The following is a 21,362-nucleotide window of genomic DNA, read 5'->3' as shown; positions in this document are numbered from 1 at the left end:
GTGTGAGTGTGGGTGTGGGTGTGTGTGAGTGTGGGTGTGTGTGAGTGTGGGTGGGTGTGAGTGTGGGTGTGAGGTTGTGGGTGTGAGGTTGTGGGTGTGAGGTTGTGGGTGTGAGGTTGTGGGTGTGAGGGTGTGAGTGTGAGGGTGTGAGTGTGAGGGTGTGAGTGTGAGGGTGTGAGTGTGAGGGTGTGAGTGTGAGGGTGTGAGGTTGTGGGTGTGAGGTTGTGGGTGTGAGGTTGTGGGTGTGAGGTTGTGGGTGTGAGGTTGTGGGTGTGAGTGTGAGGTTGTGAGTGTGAGGGTGTGGGTGTGGGTGTGAGGGTGTGTGGGTGAGTGTGTGTGTAATTCACATGGGCCACTAATGTTTTTGTAAATGTCATGGATTCAGTGTTTTATTTTGTTGCTTGCCCCTATATATTGATGAACCTCCCAGGGCTGTAATTAACCCTCACAGCTGCTGGATCTGGGCAAAGATAGGTCTAGGTGTTCGTGCTGTAGCGACAAATCATCACAGCCTTCAGCTTGCTCCTGACTTTATACGTGGTACCTGATGTGCTCCAGCCCAGGGGGGTCCAGCTGTGATTCACTCCAGGATGTCTGTATATTAATAGAATGCTGCACACGGTTTCTGCACTGTCACCAATGCCCTCTTTGATCACCTGCTTTCCATTGCTGTCTTTATGTTACTGAGCAGACCTTCAGGTCACATTGACTCCCAGCGATGCGCAGAATTACAGGAGACAGCCATTCCCCAGAAAATGTTCTGGGACAGATTGTGAGGCTGCAGCTAGTGTTGCTTTAAAATGATTGTCCTTCTTGCCTCAGTTCCAATGTATTATATAGCCTCAATAAAAGATTGTAAGGGAAAGACAGTATATTCCAATACATCTCCAAGTTTTGATGTTTTTATAAATTTTGTTACCTTCCTGTTTTCTTGTCATGATTTTGTACTGAAGTGTCAGCCGTGGCTCCCAGTAGCACCGTCCTCTGAAGGCTATGAATTCAAACCCCACTTTAGAGATTTCAGTCCATAATCCAAGCTGGTACTCCCAGTGCATGTACTGAGGGAGTGCTGCTCTGTCAGAAGTGCTTTTCTGATGAGACATTAACCAATACCTGGCCTACTCTCTCAGTTACATGTAATAGATCCCATGGCCATCATTTGAAGAAGAGCAGGGGAGTTCTACCAGGTGTCCTGGCCAATATTTATCCTTCAACCAACATCGCCAAAAAAAAAAATGAAATGGTCATTATTACATTGCTGTTTGTGGGATCTTGCTGTGCACAAACAGGCTGCTGCATTTCCTACATTATAGCAGCCACTACACTTCAAACATACTTAATTAGCTGTAAAGCTCTTTGATATATCCTGAGGTTGTGAAAGATGCTATAGAAATACAAGTTTTCCTTTTTCACCAAAGCAGTAAACAAGATATTACTTGTTAAATGTCACACTTCCTGTCATGCCCCTATGTCATGCTTCATCATAGACAAATTTATTACAATTGGCACAAATTTATTCTAGCAGAACCATTGCATCATTGTTCTGATGCATTTGACTCCCAGCCCTGGGCCTGTCGAGATTTCTGTCTTGAGTTTGACACACTCTCAGATGGAAAATAACATAACAAATGGACAAGAACTGAACAATATTCCTCTGTCTCCGTCTCATTCACTCTCTTCTATCAGTTTGTATGTGTGGTTTTTCTCTCCCTTCTCTCTTTCCTTGTTTCATTCTGTCTTTCTATTCCATATACTAATAAATAATCCTCTCCTGTTTTTACAGCTGTTATTCTATTAAACAAAACCATCCAATCTGTTAGTCTCTGGGGGAATATCCATCTCTCCTCTGCATGTGGATGGCACACAGACAGGCTTGAAGTTATAGCTCCTACCTCAGGTTTTACAGTTTGTTGTAGGAAAGCTTTGTCTGCATCTTGACTCTCAGACTCAAACCTTCAGCTGTAATATTTACCAAGGGTGCTGTCAGACAGAGGCTGCGTGCTGACTCCCTAACTGCATACAGTGGTTATTAATGAATATTTTAGGAACAGGAGGAGGCCATTCAGTCCCTTGAGCCAACATGTCATTCAGTTAGACTGTGGTTGATCTGCAACTCAGCTCTATTTATCTGCCTTTGCTCCACATTCCTTAACACCCCTACCCAACAGAAATCTGTCCATCTCAGTCTTGAACATGTAAATTGACTCCCAGCATCCTCAGCCTTTTGGAAGAGAGAGTTCCAGCTTTCCACTACCCTTTCCATGAAGAAGTGCTTCATCACTGAACAGCTTAGCTCTAATGTTAAGGTTCTGACCCATTGTTCTGGCCTCCTGTCACCAGAGAAATTAGTTTCTCTCTATCTAACCCATTAAATTCCTTTATTATTTTAAATACCTCAATTAGATCACCCCTTAATCTTCAATACTTGAGGGAATACAAACCTAGTTTATGCAACCCGTCCTCAAGTTTAACTGTTTTAATTCTGGAATCGTTCTGGTGAATCTGCATTGCGCCCACTCCAAGGCCAAACTATCCTTCCTGGGGAACAGTACCTGGAACTGAACATTGTCCTCCCTGCAGCAGAACCCATGGGAAATTAAAAGGTGGAATCTGCACTCCCAAGAACTAACACTCTGTATTGTGAAGGCCCGTTAGGAATGTTGTCAGTTCCGACAAGTTAGCAGCCGGGGTATTTATGCATCTCCTGTGATTTCCTGTTTGTGTAGTAGTTCTGAACTGGGGATAAAATTACAACCCACTCTGATGATTATTAGCAGATGAATTTTAAGAGGAGTTCACTGGGGCCTTCTTCCCCCCAACTTTCTTTGCTCTCGTGTTCCCAGTTCCCCGCTCCTCACCACCCATCCCTCTTAGAGGTGCTGACTCTTCCTTTAATAAAATTCCATAGAGAACATTCTGAAATTTCACCCAAATGCCCATTCTTCATGTCAGGATAGAGTCTGTGTTATCGTCTGTGGAAAGTCTGCCACCAGTTATTTGACTGTGGATGGCATCATACATTCTCCTCACTGTTCAAATGATATTCTAGCAAGGGTGACTTGACAGTAATCAGGAGCAGGAACTGTGCCTGATTCCCTCTCCCTTCATAGCCTAGGGGGAACTGAGAGCAGATGGGATAAATTGACTTCCCATTAGCAGGTTTATGCAAAGAAGGAACACCACACATCCATGTGATTCTGCTGCTTGTCTTTTCATCGCAGCGCCCACAGTAACTGTATGAGGAGAGTTTGGAGCAGCATTACCACTTCCAAAAGGGTCTCTGCTCGTACATACGCTGCAACCAGTTAAAGGATCGCATCACTTTTCAGCAAGAGTACTGAAGTAGGGTGGGTGGGTGGGGTGAGGGGTTGGGATCGTTTAACATCACAAAGCGCCTTACAGTCAGTCAAGTACTTTTGAAGTCTAGTCACTGTTGTAAATTAGGAAACACAGCAAGCAATTTGCACACAGCAAGATCCCATCAACAACAATGTGACCATCTGATTATCTGATTTAGAGATGTTGGTTGAGGGATAAGTATTGTCCTAGGACACCATGGAGAACTCCCCTGCTGTTCTAATATTGGCCATGAAATTTTTACGTCCACCTGAGAGAGCAGAGGGGCCTTGGTGCAATGTCTCATCTGAAAGACAGAACCTCTGACAATGTATCACCCCTCAGTACTGACCCTCCAACAGTGCAGCGTTTCCTCAGTACTGACCCTCTGACAGTGCAGCACTCCCTTAGTACTGACTCTCTGACAGCACACCACTCCCTCAGTACTGACCCTCCAACAGTGCAGCACGCCCTCAGTACTTACCCTCCGACAATGCAGCGCTCCCTCAGTACTGACCCCCCCAACAGTGCAGCGCTCCCTCAGTAAGTTTTAAGGAATATCTTAAAGGAGCAGAGAGTGGGGCAGAGGGCTTTAGGGAGGGAATTCCAGACTTAGGGCCCAGGCAATTGGGCACAGCTGCCAATAGTGGAGTGGTTAAAATTGGGAATATAGAAGAGGCTGGAACTTCAGGAGTGCAAAGATCTCGGAGGATTGTAGGTTGGTGGAGATGAACCAACATCATTAAAACAGATGATCTGGTCACTGGCTTCTGGGAAAAGGTGGGGGAGTGGGGCTAGCTGAGTTGCTCTTGCAGAGAGTCAGTAGGGATAAGACAGGCCAAATGGCCTTTTACTGTGCTGTAAGCACTCTATGATGCTATGATTGCAGTTTATGGGATCTTGCTGTGTGTAAATTGACTGCAATGTTTTCTACATTATAACAGCGACTACACTTCCAAAAGTACTTCATTGATTGTAAAATGCTTTGAGATGTCCTGAAGTTGTGAAAGATGCTATAGAAATGCAAGTCCTTTCATACTGTATTTTTCTGCTCTTGCTGCAGGACTTAGGAATGGAATCGACCTCATTGGATGATGTCCTGTGCAGATATGCCAGCTTCCGCAATCTGGTGGATCCCATCACTCATGACCTGATCATCAGTCTAGCCCGGTACATCCACTGCCCCAAACCGGTAAGGGATGCCCCTTTTTGCTCCCCAGTGACCAATGACAGAGGCAGAGGCTCTAGCTGTCAGAAGTCTCTGTAGCTGAACTGACTGACCTTCTGCTGAAGGGACTGTGGCAGGAGGCAGTGCCTGGGCAATCGTCCTATCGGCATTTCCAAAATTACGACTCCCATTCCTGTATGTCTCCCTCCATGGCTGAGGGGCCTCAGCATATGCAGGTGCTTGACAAATGTGTGATTGAGCCAGTTACACCTAGAAAGAGTTCAAAATGGGGGAGAGGTGTCTGAGATCTAGCACTGCTTGCAGTGATGGTGGGGCCATGGGACATCCTGTTTCTCTCTCTCTTTCTCTCTAAGAACTAGAGCATCAACACTTTAACTGATTGAGCAGAAAAGATGTCTCACTCTGTGTCTGTCACTTTCTCTATTTCTCTCTGTATTTCTCTGTGTCTCTTTTTGTTTGACTATCTCTAACTCATATCAGTGTCTCTCTCTCTCTCTCTTCATGTCTCCTTCTGGTCTGAAGCCCTGTCTTTTTCTCACTGATGGTTCTCTCTGTATTTATTTCTCTGTCTCCAGCATTTTTTGTCATCCCTGGTTGCCCTTGAGAAAGTGATCTGACAGTGCTGTTATGGAGGGAGTTCCAGGATTTTGACCCAGCGACAGTGAAGGAATGGCGATATATTTCCAAGTCAAGATGGTGTGTGGCTTGGATGGGAACCTGCGGGTGGTGGTGCTGCCCTTTGTTTTTTTAGGTGGTAGCCGTCACGGGTTTGGAAGGTGCTGTCGAAGGAGCCTTGGCAAGTTGCTGCATCCCAGATCTTTAAGACCAAAATCACTGCCTAATTTTTGTTCATTTAGAGCTCTACCAGTAAAATTCATTTCCCTGGAACATTTCAGTAACCCATGAACCTACCCTAAAGTCTCTTAATGTCCTTTGAAATGTTCCTGCACACAATTTTGTTAAAGAAGCTTTCATTGAAATATTTTGCCTTGTTATCACTGAGATGAGATCCCGATTTAATTAGCTACCCTATGTAGTTCAGATTGACCAGCCTGTCACTTGTCAGGATTTTCATCACAATTTTCTTGGCTGCTGATCTCTGAATCTCAGTATACTGAGGAGCACAACAGCAGAAACATTTGCCTCACCCACCTTTTACATTTGGATTTGCCCCTCAGTGTTCTCTGGACCTAGTTTACTCTTCCCTGGTTAACTGGGTGATGGGGGTCGGGGGAAGCCTAGGCCAGAGTCTCTGTCAATGATGGATTATTTTAGTCAAACTACTCTCCAGGAGTGACTTCTCCCATAGCACCTCCAACCCCCTGTAGGGGTTAGTGGGTAGGAGTCTGTCTTTTGTCTGTGGGATAGAAGATTGTGGGTTCAAACCCCCTCCAGAGACTCGAATACATTAGCTAGGCCCCCAAAGCCGGTGTAGTAGAGGGGGTGCTGCACTGTTGGGAGGGTCAGTACTGAGGGAGGGCTATATTATCAGAGGGTCAGTACTGAGGGAGCGCTGTACTATCAGAGCGTCAGTACTGAGGGAGGGCTGCACTGTTGGAGGGTCAGTACTGAGGGAGGGCTGTACTATCAAAGGGTCAGTACTGAGGGAGCGCTGTACTATCAGAGGATCAGTACTGAGGGTGGGCTGCACTGTTGGAGGGTCAGTATGAGGGAGTTCTGCACTGTCAGAGGGTCAGTAATGATGGAGCACCGCACTGTTGGAGTGTCAGTACTGAGGGAGTGTTGCCCTGTTGGAGGGTCAGTACTGAGGGGTGCTGCACTGTCGGAGTGTCAGTGCTGAGGTATCTGGATGTACATTGTACCATGGACTTGTTCTCCAACGAGTGCAACTTTGGCCTTTTAATCAGCCTGAGGAAAACTGATGTAATGTACCAGCCTACTCCAGGAAAGCTCAATCTTGAGCCCAAGGTTTCAATCTCTGACCAAAACCTTTCAACAGTGGATAAGTTCACTTAACTCAGCAGCACACTCTCTCAAGCTGTCTATATTGATGACGAGACATGCAAGAATTCCAATGCAAATGTAACCTTTGGCAGATTTCAAACATCAGTCTGGGAATGAAGAGAAGTAATTCTGCCCACCAAACTAAAAGTCTATTGAGCAATAGTCTTGCCCGCTCTGCTCTACATGTGAGACTTGGTCTGTGTACCAGTGTCATGCCAAGAAGCTCAACCACTTTCACTTGAGCTGCCTTCAGAAGCTCCTGAAGATCAGATGGCCGGAAAAAATACCATACACTGAGGTGTTTACCTGAACTGACATGGCAAGCATCCACTCCATATCGCGACAGTTGTAACTGAGTTGGGTTGGTTGTGTAGCCACAATGCCTGATACTCGTTTACCAAAGTGAATTTTCTATGGAGAGCTTGAGTCTAGGACGTGTTCTCATGGCAGTGAAAGGAAGCTCTACAAGGACATTCTGAAGGCTTCACTTAGGAGTTTTGATATCAACCCCAAGGCCTGGGAGAAGCTCACCCAGGATCACTGCACATGGCTTAACCAAATAAAAAATGATGCAGCTTCCTTCAAAAGCAAGTGCATATCAGAGGCAGAGAGAAAACGCTAGGGGAGGAAATCCCAAGCCAGCAACTCATCCAAAACTCAGTCATCTGTGGTATCCTGTCCTATTTTCAGCAGAATCTTTCCAGTGCAGATCAACCTTAACAGTCACCTACATAGACCACATTTAGAATATTGTGAGCAATTTTGGGCCCCATATCTCAGGAAGGATGTGCTGGCCATAGAGAGGGTCCGGAGGAGGTTCACGAGAATGATCCTAGGAATGAAAGGTTTAACATATGAGGAATGTTTGAGGACTCTGGGTCTATACTTGATGGAGTTTAGAAGGATGAGGGGGGATCTGATTGAAACTTACAGAATACTGAAAGGCCTGAATAGAGTGGACGTGGGGAAGATATTTCCATTAGTAGGAGAGACTAGGACCCGAGGGCACAGCCCCAGAGTAAGGCAAGACCTTTTAGAACAGAGATGAGGAGAAACTTCTTTAACCAGAGAGTGGTGAATCTCTGGAATTCATTGCCACAGAAGGCTGTGGAGGCCAAGTCATTGAGTGTATTTAAGACTGAGATAGATAGGTTCTTGATTGGTAAGGGAATCAAAGGTTACGGGGAGAAGGCGGGAGAACGGGGTTGAGAAACTTATCAGCCATGATTGAATGGCGGAGCAGACTCGATGGGCCGAATGGCCTAATTTCTGTTCCTATGTCTTATGGTCTTATGGTCTTACCCACTGGAACCCTACCAACACCCCAGACAATGAACATGGTCATCTTCATCTCGAACAAGAATGAGCAGTGCTGCACTGTCAGAAGTCCCATCTTTCAGATGAGACATTAAACCAAGGCCTCTTAGTTGGATATTAAGTATTAAAGGATTAAATTATGAGGGCAGGTTGCATAGATTAGGCTTGTATTTGTTTGAGTTCAGAAGGTTGTTATGGGAGGTGGTGATCTGATCAAGTTGTTAAAATATGTTAAAGGAATTCAATATGGTGCAGAAAGAGAAACTATTTCTTCCAGTGAACAAAGTCCAGGATAAGGGTATATAACAAAATTAGAATCAGGTCGTTCATGGGTGATGTCAGGAAGCACTTCTTCACACAAAGGTGAGTGGAAACCTGGAACTCTCCCCCAGTAAGCTGTGGATGCTGGTATCAATTAAAATTTTCAAATTGATAGTTTCTTTTTGGATAAGGGATTATATAGCTAACATGGGTAAATGGAGTTGAGATACATATCAGCTGTAATCTAATTGAATGGTGGAACACTCTAGAGGGGCAGAATGGTCTCCTCCTGTTCCTGTGTAACGATCTATTCTTTATTTGAAGAGGAACAGCAAGTTCCCTGGTGTCGTGGCCAATATTCCTTCCACAATCAAAAAGAACAGACCACTGATTCACCTCAGTGCTGTGGGATCTTACTGTATACAAAAAATGGCTGTGACATTTGTGTTCAAAACGTCAGTTGCTACAGTTCAAAGTAATATGGGAAGGACTATTTTAAGGCTGTTTGGTGTCTCATGAAGAGGTTTGGAGGCTCATGTGGTTGAGCATAAACTGTTAATTGTTAACACACAACTATGTCCCCAAGGTATAGCCCTAATGAGGCACTATCTCATGCTGACTTCTCTCACGCTCTCTCTACACAGAGTCTACTGTCGTGTGACTCTCTACATCATAATGTGGTTGGTACTATTTCCCCAGTCCCACATTAACCCTTACTAACCCGAATACCCTTATACTGCTCCTCCCCCACCAAATCTTTACCCAGACGTATTTACAGTACAATCTTTATTTCCATGCTCCCTCTTCTTCTCCCTCGGGTCTCTGACTTTACAAATTCGGATGGTCTGGAGGCTTTACAATTCTTCCAGATCTCATTCCTGTCACGTTCAGAAGAGTGGTAGTCTCAGTTGGTTTGGGCAGGTTTTGTTGGTTCGGAGTTGAAATCATTTATGTTCGGCGTTTCTGGTTGTCTCCATCTGATTTGTTTTTTACACTCTATAGAGTTACATTTCTCTTTATCAACAACACATCTACTTTGTTCAGACACCATGGGCTTGTCCCGTTCCTTACAAAGGCAATGTTTGCTCCATTTATTTATAGAGTGGACTCGGGTTTTCTTTGTCTGTGGGGTCTGCATGATCTTGCTGGAAGTTGACATTTCCAAAATGGAACCTTCTTTTCCACTTGTTTCATAATATTAGCCAAATATTTGTTTACTCTTTTACTTTGCAGTTTTTTTTTCAAGCCTATTAATCTTTTCATCCAGCTCAGCAGCCACTCTGGTGAGCTGAGTTGCCTTTGTTTCAGAGTTATCTACAGAACCCTAAAGCAAGCTTAACAACTTCACCTCGGCATTCAGTTCCTTTCAGACTCTCTCTTCCCTGGTCACTGACTGTTCCTTAGATTCTTTCAATTCACTCATTAGATCCTCAGTCTGTTTCTTAGAATATTCCTTATTGGCTTTTAAAGTCTAGATTTGCTTTTCCATGCTGCGCATCTCATCTTGCATGTTCTTCAGGATGGATCGAAGTTCAAAAATTTCCTTGCTGTTTTCACGATGAAGTTCAAACATTTAATCAGTTTTGGTTAATTCTGCATTCAACCAATTGTTCTGGTTACCATCAGTAATCGCTTTTCCTGTTCCAGGTTTCTTTCATGATACTTTATAGAGATTTCTGATACTTGAAGTTCATCAAGTTCTAATGGTTGAATGCAGAATTAACAAACAAAACTTTTGAAATGTTTGAACTTCATCATGAAAACAGCAATGAAATTTTTGAACTTCGACCCAATTTGAAGAACATGCAAGATGAGTTGTGCAGTCTGGAAGAGCAAATTCAGACTTTAAAAGCCGATAAGGAAAATCCTAAGAAACAGACCGAGGATCTAATGAGTGAATTGAAAGAATCTAAGGAGCAGTCAGTGACCAGGGAAGAGAGACTCTGAAAGGAACTGAATGCCGAGGTGAAGTTGTTAAGCTTGCTTTAGGGTTCTGCAGATAACTCTGAAACAAAGGCAACTCAGCTCATCAGATTAATAGATTTGAAAAAAAAACTGGAAAGTAAGACAGTAAACAAATATTTGGCTAAAATTATGAAACAAGTGGAAAAGAAGGTTCCATTTTGGAAAGGTCAACTTCATGGCAGACCCCACAGACAAAGAAAACTTGAGTCCACTCCATAAATAAATGAAGCGAACATTCCCTTTGGAAGGGATGGGACAAACCCATGGTGTCCAGCAAAGTGGATGTGTTGTCGATAAAGAGAAATGTAACTCTAAGGAGTGCAAAACCCAAATCAGCTGGAATCATCCAAGTAACAGAAACACCGAACATAAATGATTTCCACTACGAACCAACAAAACCTGTCCAAACCAACTGGGACTATCACTCATCTTTCATATGTGAAAGTTGGTTCACTATACCGAACAGTTTCTCTTTAGCAAAGCCTAATTCCTCTGTGCTATCCTTCAAGCTCACATTCTTTAATTTTACTTCTGCTAGTTGTTTCTGAGACTCTTCACAGTCCTTTGTGAGAACTTCTACTTTTTCTTTCAACTGTTCAACTTTTTCTTGACATTCTATGTTCTTGATTTTCATTTCAGCCATGTCATTTTTCAACAACTCAATGGTTTTCAGTAGGTTTGAGGCATCCAGTGCTTTTTCTTCTAGTTCTTTGAGCTTCAGCATGACATTTACATTTTCTGATCTTATTTCTGTCTTCTCTTTCTCCACCTGCAGATTAGCTTTGTCCTTGTCCTTCATTTTGGTTTCAGTGTTGGCCAGGTCTGTCTCTGGTGAAGTCTTAACTTGTTTCAATTCTGTAATTGTGCTATTCTTGGCTTCAGTATCTGCTTGCAGCTTGGAAAGTTCTCTGGTTTTTCCTTTCAATGTCTCCTCTTTTCCATTCAGCTGGTTCATCAGCTCCTCAGTCTCTTTTTTGTACATCTTGACTTCCTCCTGGATTATTGAACATCGCTGAGTCTTCTCTGCCAACTGGTTCTTTAGTTCATTCAGAGTGCTTCTCTTTTGCTTCTCTTCATAATTTTCCAGAGGAACAAACTTTGACCTGAGGAATCCTTGGAGCATGTGAAGATCCTGCAGCAGGTTTTCCTTTTCTTTGCGAAGCTCAATTGCTTTGTCTTGAGTTTTCTTGTAATTCAACAGAGTATCCTTTGTTCTGCTGTTCTTCCATTCTGCTGTTCAAGACAGTCTTCATTTCTTCATGCTGCTGAAGGGTTATGTAATCCTTCTGCATTTCATCTTGAAGGACGATTAGCTCTTCTTTCAACTGCTTATTTTCTTCTTGACTGCTTGCTAGTTCACTCTGCACTTCAGTGCATTGCTTTCTTGCTATTGATAGTTCCAACACAGATTTTTCTGAAATAGTATTCAACGTCTTTTTTAACTATGAATTTTCAGGGCCTGATTCTTCAGAGTCCTTCAGGACAGCAACTTCTTTGAGTATCTTTTTTTTAAATTCATTCATGGGATGTGGGCTTTGCTGGCTGGGCCAGCATTTATTGCCCATCCCTAGTTGCTCTTGAGAAGATGGTGGTGAGTAGCCTACTTGAACTGCTGCAGTCCCTGTGGTGTAGGTATATCCACAGTGCTGTTAGGAAGAGAGTTCCAGGATTTTGGTCCAGCGACAGTGAAGGAACGGCGATATATTTCCTAGTCAGGATGGTGAGTGACTTGGAGGGGAACCTCCAGGTGATGATGTTCCCATGTATCTGCTGTCCTTGTCCTTCTGGGTGGTAGTGATTGTGGGTTTGGAAGGTGCTTAATGAGGAACCTTGGTGAATTCCTGCAGTGCATCTTGTAGATTGCATCCAATACTGCTACTGCTAGAGTGAATGTTTGTGGATGTGGTGCCAATCAAGCGGGCTGCTTTGTCCTGGATAGTGTCCAGCTTCTTCAGTGTTGTGGGAGCTGCACTCATCCAGGCAAGTGGGGAGTATTCCATCACACTCCTGACTTGCACCTTGTAGATGTTGGACAGGCTTTGGGGAGTCAGGAGGTACTCTTTGCACGATTCCTAGCCTCTGACCTGCTCTTGTAGCCACAGTATTTATGTGGATAGTCCAGTTCAGTTTCTGGTCAATGGTAACCCCCAGGATGTTGATAGTGGGAGATTCAGTGATGGTAATGCCATTGAACATCAAGGGGCGATGATTGTGTTCTCTCTTGTTGGAGATGGTCATTGCCTGACACTTGTGTGGTACGAATGTTACTTGTCACTTGTCAGCCCTGGTCTGGATATTGTCCGGGTCTTGCTGCATTTGGACATGGAATGATTCAGTATCTGAGGAATCACGAATGGTGCTAAACATTGTGTAATCATCAGCAAACAACCCCACTTCTGACCTTATGATGGAATGAAGGTCATTGATGAAGCAGCTGAAGATGGTTGGGCCTAGGACACTACACTAAGGAACTCGTGCAGTGATGTCCTGAAGCTGAGATGACTGACCTCCAACAACCACAACCATCTTCCTTTGTGATAGGTATGACTCCGACCAGCGGAGAGTTTTCCCTCTGATTCCCATTGACTCCAGTTTTGCTAGGGCTCTTTGATGCCACATCCGGTCAAATGCTGCCTTGATGTCAAGGGCAGTCACTCTCACTTCACCTCGGCAGTTCAGCTCTTTTGTCCATGTTTGAACCAAGGCTGTAACGAAGTTAGGAGCTGAGTGGCCCTGGTGGAACCCAAACTGGACATCAGTGAGCAGATTATTGCTAAGCAAATGCCGCTTGATAGCACTGTTGATGACCCCTTCCATTACTTTACTGGTAATCTAGAGTAGATTGATGGGTCGGTAATGGCCATGTTGGATTCATCCTGATTTTTGTGTACAGGACATACCTGGCCAATTTTCCACATAGCTGCGTAGATGCCAGTACTAGAACAGCTTGGCTAGGGGCGTGGCAAGTTCTGGAGCACAAGTCTTCAGTACCATAGCCAGAATATTGTCAGGGCCCATAGCCTTTGCAGTATCCAGTGCCTTCAGCCATTTCTTGATATCACATGGAGTGAATTGAATTGGCTGAAGATGGGCATCTCTGATACTGGGGACCTCTGGAGGAGGCCGAGATGGATCATCCACTCGGCACTTCTGGCTGAAGATTGTTGCAAATGCTTTAGCCTTATCTTTTGCACTGATGTGCTGGGCTCCTCCATTATTGAGGATGGGGATATTTGTGGAGCCTTCTCCTTGGGTGAGTTATTTAATTGTCCACCACCATTCACGACTGGATGTGGCAGGACTGCAGAGCTTAGATCTGATCCTTTGGTTGTGGGATTGCTTAGCTCTGTCTATCACTTGCTGCTTATGCTGGTTGGCATGCAAGTAATCCTGTTTTATAGCTTCACCAGGTTGACACCTCATTTTTAGGTAAGCCTGGTGCTGCTCCTGGCATACCTTCCTGCACTCTTCATTGAACCAGGGTTGATCCCCTGGCTTGATGGTAATGGTAGAGTGGAGGGTATGCCGGGCCATGAGGTTACAGATTGTGTTCAAATACAATTCTTCTGCTACTGATGGCCCACGGCACCTGCTGTTATGTCTGCCTGTACTTTACGTTGAGTTCTGCCAACTCCCTCTTTGAATTCCATTTTTGGCAAATTGGAGTTGTTATTTCTTCCTTGTTCTTTTCGGCAAATACATACTGAACCTGCACATGATTCAGATGTTTGTTTATTGCATTCATCTCAACATTCAATCTTTCTGCTTCTTTCAAAGCCTCCTTATACCTTTGTAACACTTCAGAAATTTGTTTGTTCAGGTCTTGAACAGTTTGGTTCATTGAAGACTTTACTTCATTGTGCGTTTTCAAAGGTACATAACATATTCAGGTTGAATCTTGTGTTTCAAGTCTTCCAACTCAGTTTGAGGCAAACATTTTCCAGTGGAATAGCTTCATTTTTTTTTGCAGATTTTATTTCTTTTGGGTTACATCAGATAGTTTTCCTTCATTCACAGCCAGTTGCTCACTATGCACTGCCACCTGCTGTTGCAGTTTTGTTACTGTCTCGGTGTTTTCAAAAAGCTTTATTTTTAAGCCTTTCAGCTACTTCCCAGCCTCTTCTTTCTTCTGCACTAAACTCTTTGGCTTGTGCATTTGAGCGCTGATATGGTCTGTGATCATCTTGTGTTTTGCTTGGTTATTGCCTCCCTTGGGGTCTCTCCCTCTCCAGATCTCCAGCTCTCTCCCTCTCCAGTTCCCTTTTTCAAGTGCAGCGCCAAGATCTCCACACGTATCACTTTATTGCACTGCTGGTTATTGGCCAAACATTGAGTAGTTTAAGTGCAGATTGTCCTTGGGTTTCCTTGCCCTTTTGGTGCTTTATTGGGGTTGTTCCATACCTTTTTTTAAGATCTGCGCTCTTCACAACTTGAAATTTAAAATACCAGTCAAAGGCTTTTAATACCTCACCAAATGTTGAGATTTCATCTATGCCTTGTCTTATGATTACATTGTTGGCAATTCCGCCAAATAAGTACAAGAATATATGAACTTGCACTTCCTCTTATTTCCTACTTAATCCCAATGTACTCCTGTAATCTAAAAGCTTTCTTCTCCATAACGTCCAATTTTGTGTCTGGTTTGGCCCTTACAGAAGCTCAAATTAGTCTGATCGTTTTAATTTACAATCCATGGCTGTTTTTCATCACAGGGGAGTACAGATTTACATTTTCTTCCTAAAATGGCGCTGCAGTAACAGATTTTTTTCCTCTTCTTCCCGCACTTGTTGGGTTTTAGTGGGTTCCTGTTGTGATAATGGGCCCAATTATTTAAACTAATCGACTCTACAGGAAACCCTGTTGTAAGGCTGTTTGGTGTCTCTCTAAGTGGTCTGGGGGCTCGTGTGGTTGAACATGAACTGTTTATTGTGAACACACAACTATATACATATCTCCAAGTTAGGCTCCACCCTAACTAGGCACTATATTATTCTGATTCTCTCGGACTCTCTCTACACACAATCTACCATCATGTGACTCTCTACATCATAATGTGAGTGGTACTGTCTCCCCAGTACCATATTAATCTTTACTAACCCGAACACCCTTAAACTACAAGGACATTAGAGCAATTTTTAGGAAATGTGATTGAGGTCTGTAAAATGCAGCTTTTTAAGAAATATTAAAATCGCCTTACTGAATGAAATCTCCCTGTGATCTGGCTGTTTTTTGGATTCTACATGTGATGAAGTTGATGCTTGGTGTAGTTGGATTCGAGCATGTGGCTTTGAGCTCCACATTACTCAAAGCCTAAGAGGCCACTGATGGGGTAAAGTGTTGCACTTAAACTACTCAATGTTTGGCCAAAAGCCAGCCGTGTAATAAAGTGATGCATGTGGAAACTCTCAGCGCTGCACTTGAAAGATAGATCCAGAGATGGGAAGAGAGAGCCGGAGAGGGAGACAGCCGGAGATGGACAGGGAGAGAACCGGAGAGGGGGAGAGAGAGAAAGCGAGGGATAGGGAAAGAGAGAACCAGGGGGAGAGAGAGCCAGAGAGAGAGCAAGCAGGAGAGGGAGACAGCTGGAGATGGATAAGGAGAGAACCGGAGAGGAGGAGAGAGAGATAGCGAGGGATAGAGAAAGACCCAGAAAGGGAGAGAGAGAGAACCAGAGAATGAGGGAGCCGGAGAGAGAGAGAGAGAGAGAGAGGGAGCCGGAGAGGGGGAGAGAGAGAGAGAGACGGAGAGGGTGGGAGAGAGAGGGAGGGTGGGAGAGAGAGGGAGGGAGGGTTGGAGAGAGAGAGAGAGAAAGAGAGAGACAGACAGACAGTGAGATAGCCGGAGAGTGAGTGTGAGAGAGAGGGAGAGAGAGAGATAGCTGGAGACGGGTAGAGAGCCGGAGAGACAGAGCTGGAGGTGGAGAGAGCCAGATAGAGGGAGGAGGGTGATGGGGTGCAGGGTTATGGGGAAAGATCAGGGAGAATGGGACTAATTGGTTAACTCCTTCACAGAGCAGGCACAGGCACATTGGGCCAAATGATCCCCTTATGTGCTGTTTGCCGAGTTCCTTTATTTTCTTTAAATCTTTCTGTGACAAGCAGATAAACAAAGGGAGGGACAAGTGGGAAGACAGAGAGAAAGACAGGCAGAGCACAGAGTTGACATTTGCAGTGCAATCCCATTAATACCTGATTCTATTTTTGCCCCATTCACACTCTACCCACGAAGGGCTGTTCCTTTCAGTGACGAATGGCAGGCTGCTCACCCGAGGAATGCACCTCGATTGATACTGAGTCTCAGCCTCCTCTGATTCCCCCTCTATCCCCCACATGCACAGCCACACACTTACACAGGCACACACTTATACAGACATATACAGGCACATTCTTACACAGACATACAGAGTCTGTTTTTTAAATCCCATAAATAAACTAGCAAATTATACACTGGTGAGTAGTGTGGTAATGAGTTCGACCTTCCTTTGGCCCCAATTAGTAATCCTCCTCCTCCCCAAATGTGTGAGTAATCTCCTGGAACGTGCGGATTCTGGGCCTCCTTCACACGCGCCCCTGGGAGAGTCCAAGAAACAGACCTATCCTCAGAATTAAACATTAACACACATTCCTGAACAGCTACATCAGAGGCTGTGGAATGCAAGAAAATTCCAGCTGGCTGCATACACAAATCAAAGTATCTGATCGCCTCTCTTCCAATGCTCCCCTAATGTCATGGTGGTGGGTGTGTGCAACTGGGCATAATATGACTGTTTAGGGGAGACGCATGGCACAGTGGTATTGCCACTGGATTAGTAATCCAGAGATCCAAAGTAATGTCCTGGGGACCCAGGTTTGAATCCCACCATGGCAGATAGTGGAATTTGAATTCAACCAATAAAAAGATCTGGGATTAAAAGCCTCAGGATAACCATGAAACCATTGTTGATTGTCATAAAAAGCCATCTGGTTCACTAATGTCCTTTAGGGAAGGAAATCTGCCGTCCTCACCTGGTCTGGCCTACAGACCCACAGCAAAGCGGTTGACTCTTAAATGGTCTAGCAAGCCACTCAGTTGTATCAAACTGCTGGAAATTCAATGAGGAATGAAACTGGACGGACCACCTGGCATTGACCTAGGCACTGGAAACGACAACAGCAAACTCGGCCTTGTCGACCCTGCACGTTGTCCTCACTAACATTTGGGGCTTGTGCCAAGATTGGGAGAGCTGTCTCACAGACTAGTCAAACAACAGCCTGGCATAGTCATACCCATAAAATCATACCTTACAGGCCATGTCCCAGACATCACCATCATCATCCCTGGGTATGTCCTGTCTCCCAGCAGTGGTGGCGGCACAGTGATATATATAGTCAGGAGTGAGTTGCCTTAGGAGACATCCACATGAAGTCTCATGTCATCAGGTCAAACATAGGCAAGAAAACTTCCTGCTGATTACCACATACTGCCCCCCACCTCAGCTGATGGGTCAGTACTCCTCCAGGTTGCACACCACTTGGAGGAAGAACTGAGGGAGGCAAGGGCAGAATGTACTCTGGGTAAGGGATTTTAATGTCCATCACCAAGAATTTCTGGGTAGCACCAATACTGACCGAGCTGGCCAAGTCCTAAAGGACATAGCCGCTAGACTGGGTCTGTGGCAGGTGGTGAGGGAACCAACAAGAGGGAAAAACACTTGACCTCATCCTCACCAACCTGCCTGCTGCAGATGCATCTGTCCATGACTGTATCATTAGGAGTGACCACCACACAATCGTTGTGGAGTTGTAGTCCCATCTTCACATTGAGGATACCCTCCATCGTGTTGTGTGCCACTATCACCATGCTAAATGGGATAGATCTTGAACGGATCTAGCAACTCAAGACTGGGCATCCATGAGGCACTGTGGGCCATTAGCAGCAGCAGAATTGTACTCAACCACCATCTGTAACCTCATGGCCCTGCATATCCCCCACTCTACCATTACCACCAAGCCAGGGGATCAACCCTAGTTCAATGAAGAGTGCAAGAGTGAATGCCAGGAACAGCACCAGGCAAACCTAAAAATGAGATGTCAACCTGGTGAAGCTACAACACAAGACTACTTGCATGCCAAACAGCATAAGCAGCAAGTGATAGATAGAGCTAAGCAATTCCACAACCAATGGATCAGATCGAAGCTCTGCAGCCCTGCCACATCCAGTCGTGAATAGTGGTGGACAATTAAACAACTCACTGGAGAAGAAGGCTCCACAAATATCCCAACCTCAATGATGAGTGAGCCCAGCACATCAGTGCAAAAGATAAGGCTGAAGCATTTGCTACAATCTTCAGCTGAGTTGATGACCCATCTTGGCCTCCTCCTTCGGTCCTTAGTCTTCAGCCAATTCAATTCACTCCATGTGATATCAAGAGACGGCTGAAAGCACTGGATACTGAAAAGGCTATGGACCCTGACCATATTACATAAGAACTAGGAGCAGGAGTAGGCAATTCAATCCCTCGAGCCTGCCCTGCCATTCATTACGATCATGGCTGATCTCATTTTGGTCTCAACTCAATTTCCTGTCCTCTCTCCATAACCTTTCAACCTGTTATTAATCAAAAATCTGTCTATCTCCTCCTTAAAGTTATTCAGCTTCCCAGCATCCACTGCACTCTGAGGTAGTGAATTCCACAGATTCACGACCCTTTGAGAAAAGTAACTCCTCCTCACCTCTGATTTAAATCTACCACCCCTTAGCCTAAAACTACGCCTCTCATTCTAGAATGCCCCACAAGGGGAAACAACTGCTCCACGTCTGCTTTGTCTATCCCCTTTAGCATCTTATATACCTCAATTAGATCTTCTATCATCCTTTTATACTCTAGCGAGTATAGGCCTAAACTGCTCAATCTCTGCTCATAAGACAAGTCCCGCATCTCTGGAATCAATCTAGTGAACCTCCTCTGAACCGCCTCTCCAATTTACTTGCCTGGATGGGTGGAACTCCAAGAACACTCGAGAAGCTTGACACTATCCAGGACAAAGCTGCATGCTTGAATGGCACCCTATCAGCAAACATTCACTCCCTGCACACCGATGCACAGTGGCAGCAGTGTGTATTATCTATAAAATGCATGGCAGGAACTCACCAAGGCTCCTTAGACAGTGCCTTGCAAACCCACGACCACTACCATTTACAAGGACAAGAGCAGCAGATAGATAGGAACACCACCACCTGGCAGTTCCTCTTCAAGTCACTCATCATCCTGGCTTGGAAATATATCATCATTCCTTCACTGTCACTGTGTCAAAATCCTGGAACTCCCTCCCTAACAGCACTGTGGATGTACCTATACCACATGGACTCCAGTGGTTCAAGAAGGCAGCTCACCACCACCTTCTCGAGGGCAATTATGGATGGGCAATAAATGCTGGACTAGCCAGTGATGCCCACACCCCATGAATGAATAAAAAAAACTTAACCACATCAACCTCCTCTAACACCTCTCCACCATCGTCCAGCTAGGTGAGACCGCTCTCACCTGGTTCCATTCTTATCTATCTAATTGTAGCCAGAGAATTACCAGCAATGGTTTCTCTTCCTGCTCCCACACCGTTCCCTCTCATGTTCCCCAAGAATCTATCCTTGACCCCTTCCTATTCCTCAGCTACATGCTGCCCCAGAGTGATAGGTCATTTACTGCTCAGAAGGAGGCCATTTGGTTCATCAAGTCTGTGCTGGCTCTCCATGGAGCAATCTAGTCAATCCCACTCCCCCACTCTACCCCTGTAGCCCTGTAAGTTTATCTCCCTCAGACCCATCAATTTCCTTTCAAAATTATTTATCGTCTCTGCTTTCACCACCCTCATAGACAGTGAGTTCCAGCTCATCACCACTCGCTGGGCAAAAAAAGTTCTTCCTCACATTTGCTCTGCATCTCTTGCCCAAAACCTTAAATCCATGTCCCCTGTTCCTTGTAGCATCAACTGATGGGAATAGTTTCTCCTTGTCTGCCTCACCTAAACCTGTCATAATCTTGTACACCTGTGAAAATCTCCCTCAATTTAATTTTTCTAAGGAGAACAATCTTAGATTCTCCAACCTAACCTTGTAGATAAAACCTTTCAACCTTGGAACCATTCTGGTAAACCTTCTCCACATCTTGTCAAGAACCTTCACATCCTTTCTAAAATGTGGTGACCAGAACTGGATGCAATACTGTAGTTGGGGCCTAACCAGAGCTTTATAAAAGTTCAGCATAACTTCCCTGCTTTGATACTCAATGCCTCTATTTCTGAAGCCCAAATTCCATACACTTTACTAACTGCTCTCAATATGTCCTGTCACCTTCAAAGATCTGTGCACATGCAACCAGGTTCCTCTGTCCCTGCACATTTTTAGAACTGTGCCATTAAGTCCATATTGTCTTTCTCAATCCCTTCTGCCAAAATGCATCACCTCACACTTCTCTGTTTTAAAATATATCTGCCACTTGTCTGCCCATTCTGCAAGCCTATTCATGTCCTGTTACAGTCAGTTGGTATCATCCCCACTGTTTGCCACTCTTCCAAGTTTGGTATCATCAGCAAATTTGACATTTTACTCTGTATTCCAAGATCCAAGTCACTCATATGTATCAAAAAACAGCGGTCCTAGCATTGACCCTTGTGGACACCATCATCCTCCAGTCTGAAAAACAACCATTTACCACGATTCACTGCTTTTGGTCCTTAAGCCAATTTTTTTTTAATCCAAGTTGACACTGACCCTCCTATTCCATGAACACTAAATTTTGTTAACCAGCCATTTATGGTTAAAATCAGTGACATCATCATAAACACAGTGTCAGTTTGCACTTGTATGCTGACCACACTCAGCTCTTGCTAACCACCACCTCACTCAACCCCTCCACTGTCTCTAAATTGGAAGAATGCTTATCCAACATCCAACAGCCTTCTGCTGCCTCAGCCCTACGCTCTGGAATATCCTCCATAAACCTCCACCCCTTTCTCTAAGTTGCTGCTTAAAACCAAACTCATTGACCAAGCTTTTGGTCACCTATCCATTTTTTTCCATTCATGGGATGTGGGCGTCACTGGCTGGGTCAGCATTTATTGCCCTTCTTAACTGTTGTTGAGAAGGTGGTGGTGAGCTGCCTTTTAGGACAGACATGAGGAGAAATTTTTTCTCTCAGAAGATTGCGCAACCTTGGAATTCTCTGCCTCAGGGGGCAGTGAAGGCGGGGTCATTGAATATTTTTAAGACAGAGGTAGATAGATTCTTGTTAGGCATGGGAATCAAAGGTTATCGGAGATAGATGGGAATGTGAAAATCGAAACACAAGAAG

The 21,362-nt window shown here is 44.6% G+C and overlaps 1 protein-coding gene across 1 annotated transcript in view; it reads left to right on the top strand.

Moving 5' to 3' along the window:
• Positions 1-21,362, top strand: part of lrrc75a (leucine rich repeat containing 75A) — a 122,370-nt gene that overhangs the window by 81,800 nt on the left and 19,208 nt on the right. Inside the window, exon 3 of the mRNA XM_041196906.1 lies at positions 4,400-4,528. Within this exon, the coding sequence (XP_041052840.1) occupies positions 4,400-4,528 (129 nt within the window). The remainder of the gene's footprint in view (positions 1-4,399; positions 4,529-21,362) is intronic.

This window comes from Carcharodon carcharias, chromosome 10 (assembly GCF_017639515.1).
Source record: "Carcharodon carcharias isolate sCarCar2 chromosome 10, sCarCar2.pri, whole genome shotgun sequence".
In the NCBI taxonomy this organism is placed as follows: domain Eukaryota; kingdom Metazoa; phylum Chordata; class Chondrichthyes; order Lamniformes; family Lamnidae; genus Carcharodon; species Carcharodon carcharias.
This window is presented reverse-complemented; position numbering and strand designations above follow the sequence as displayed.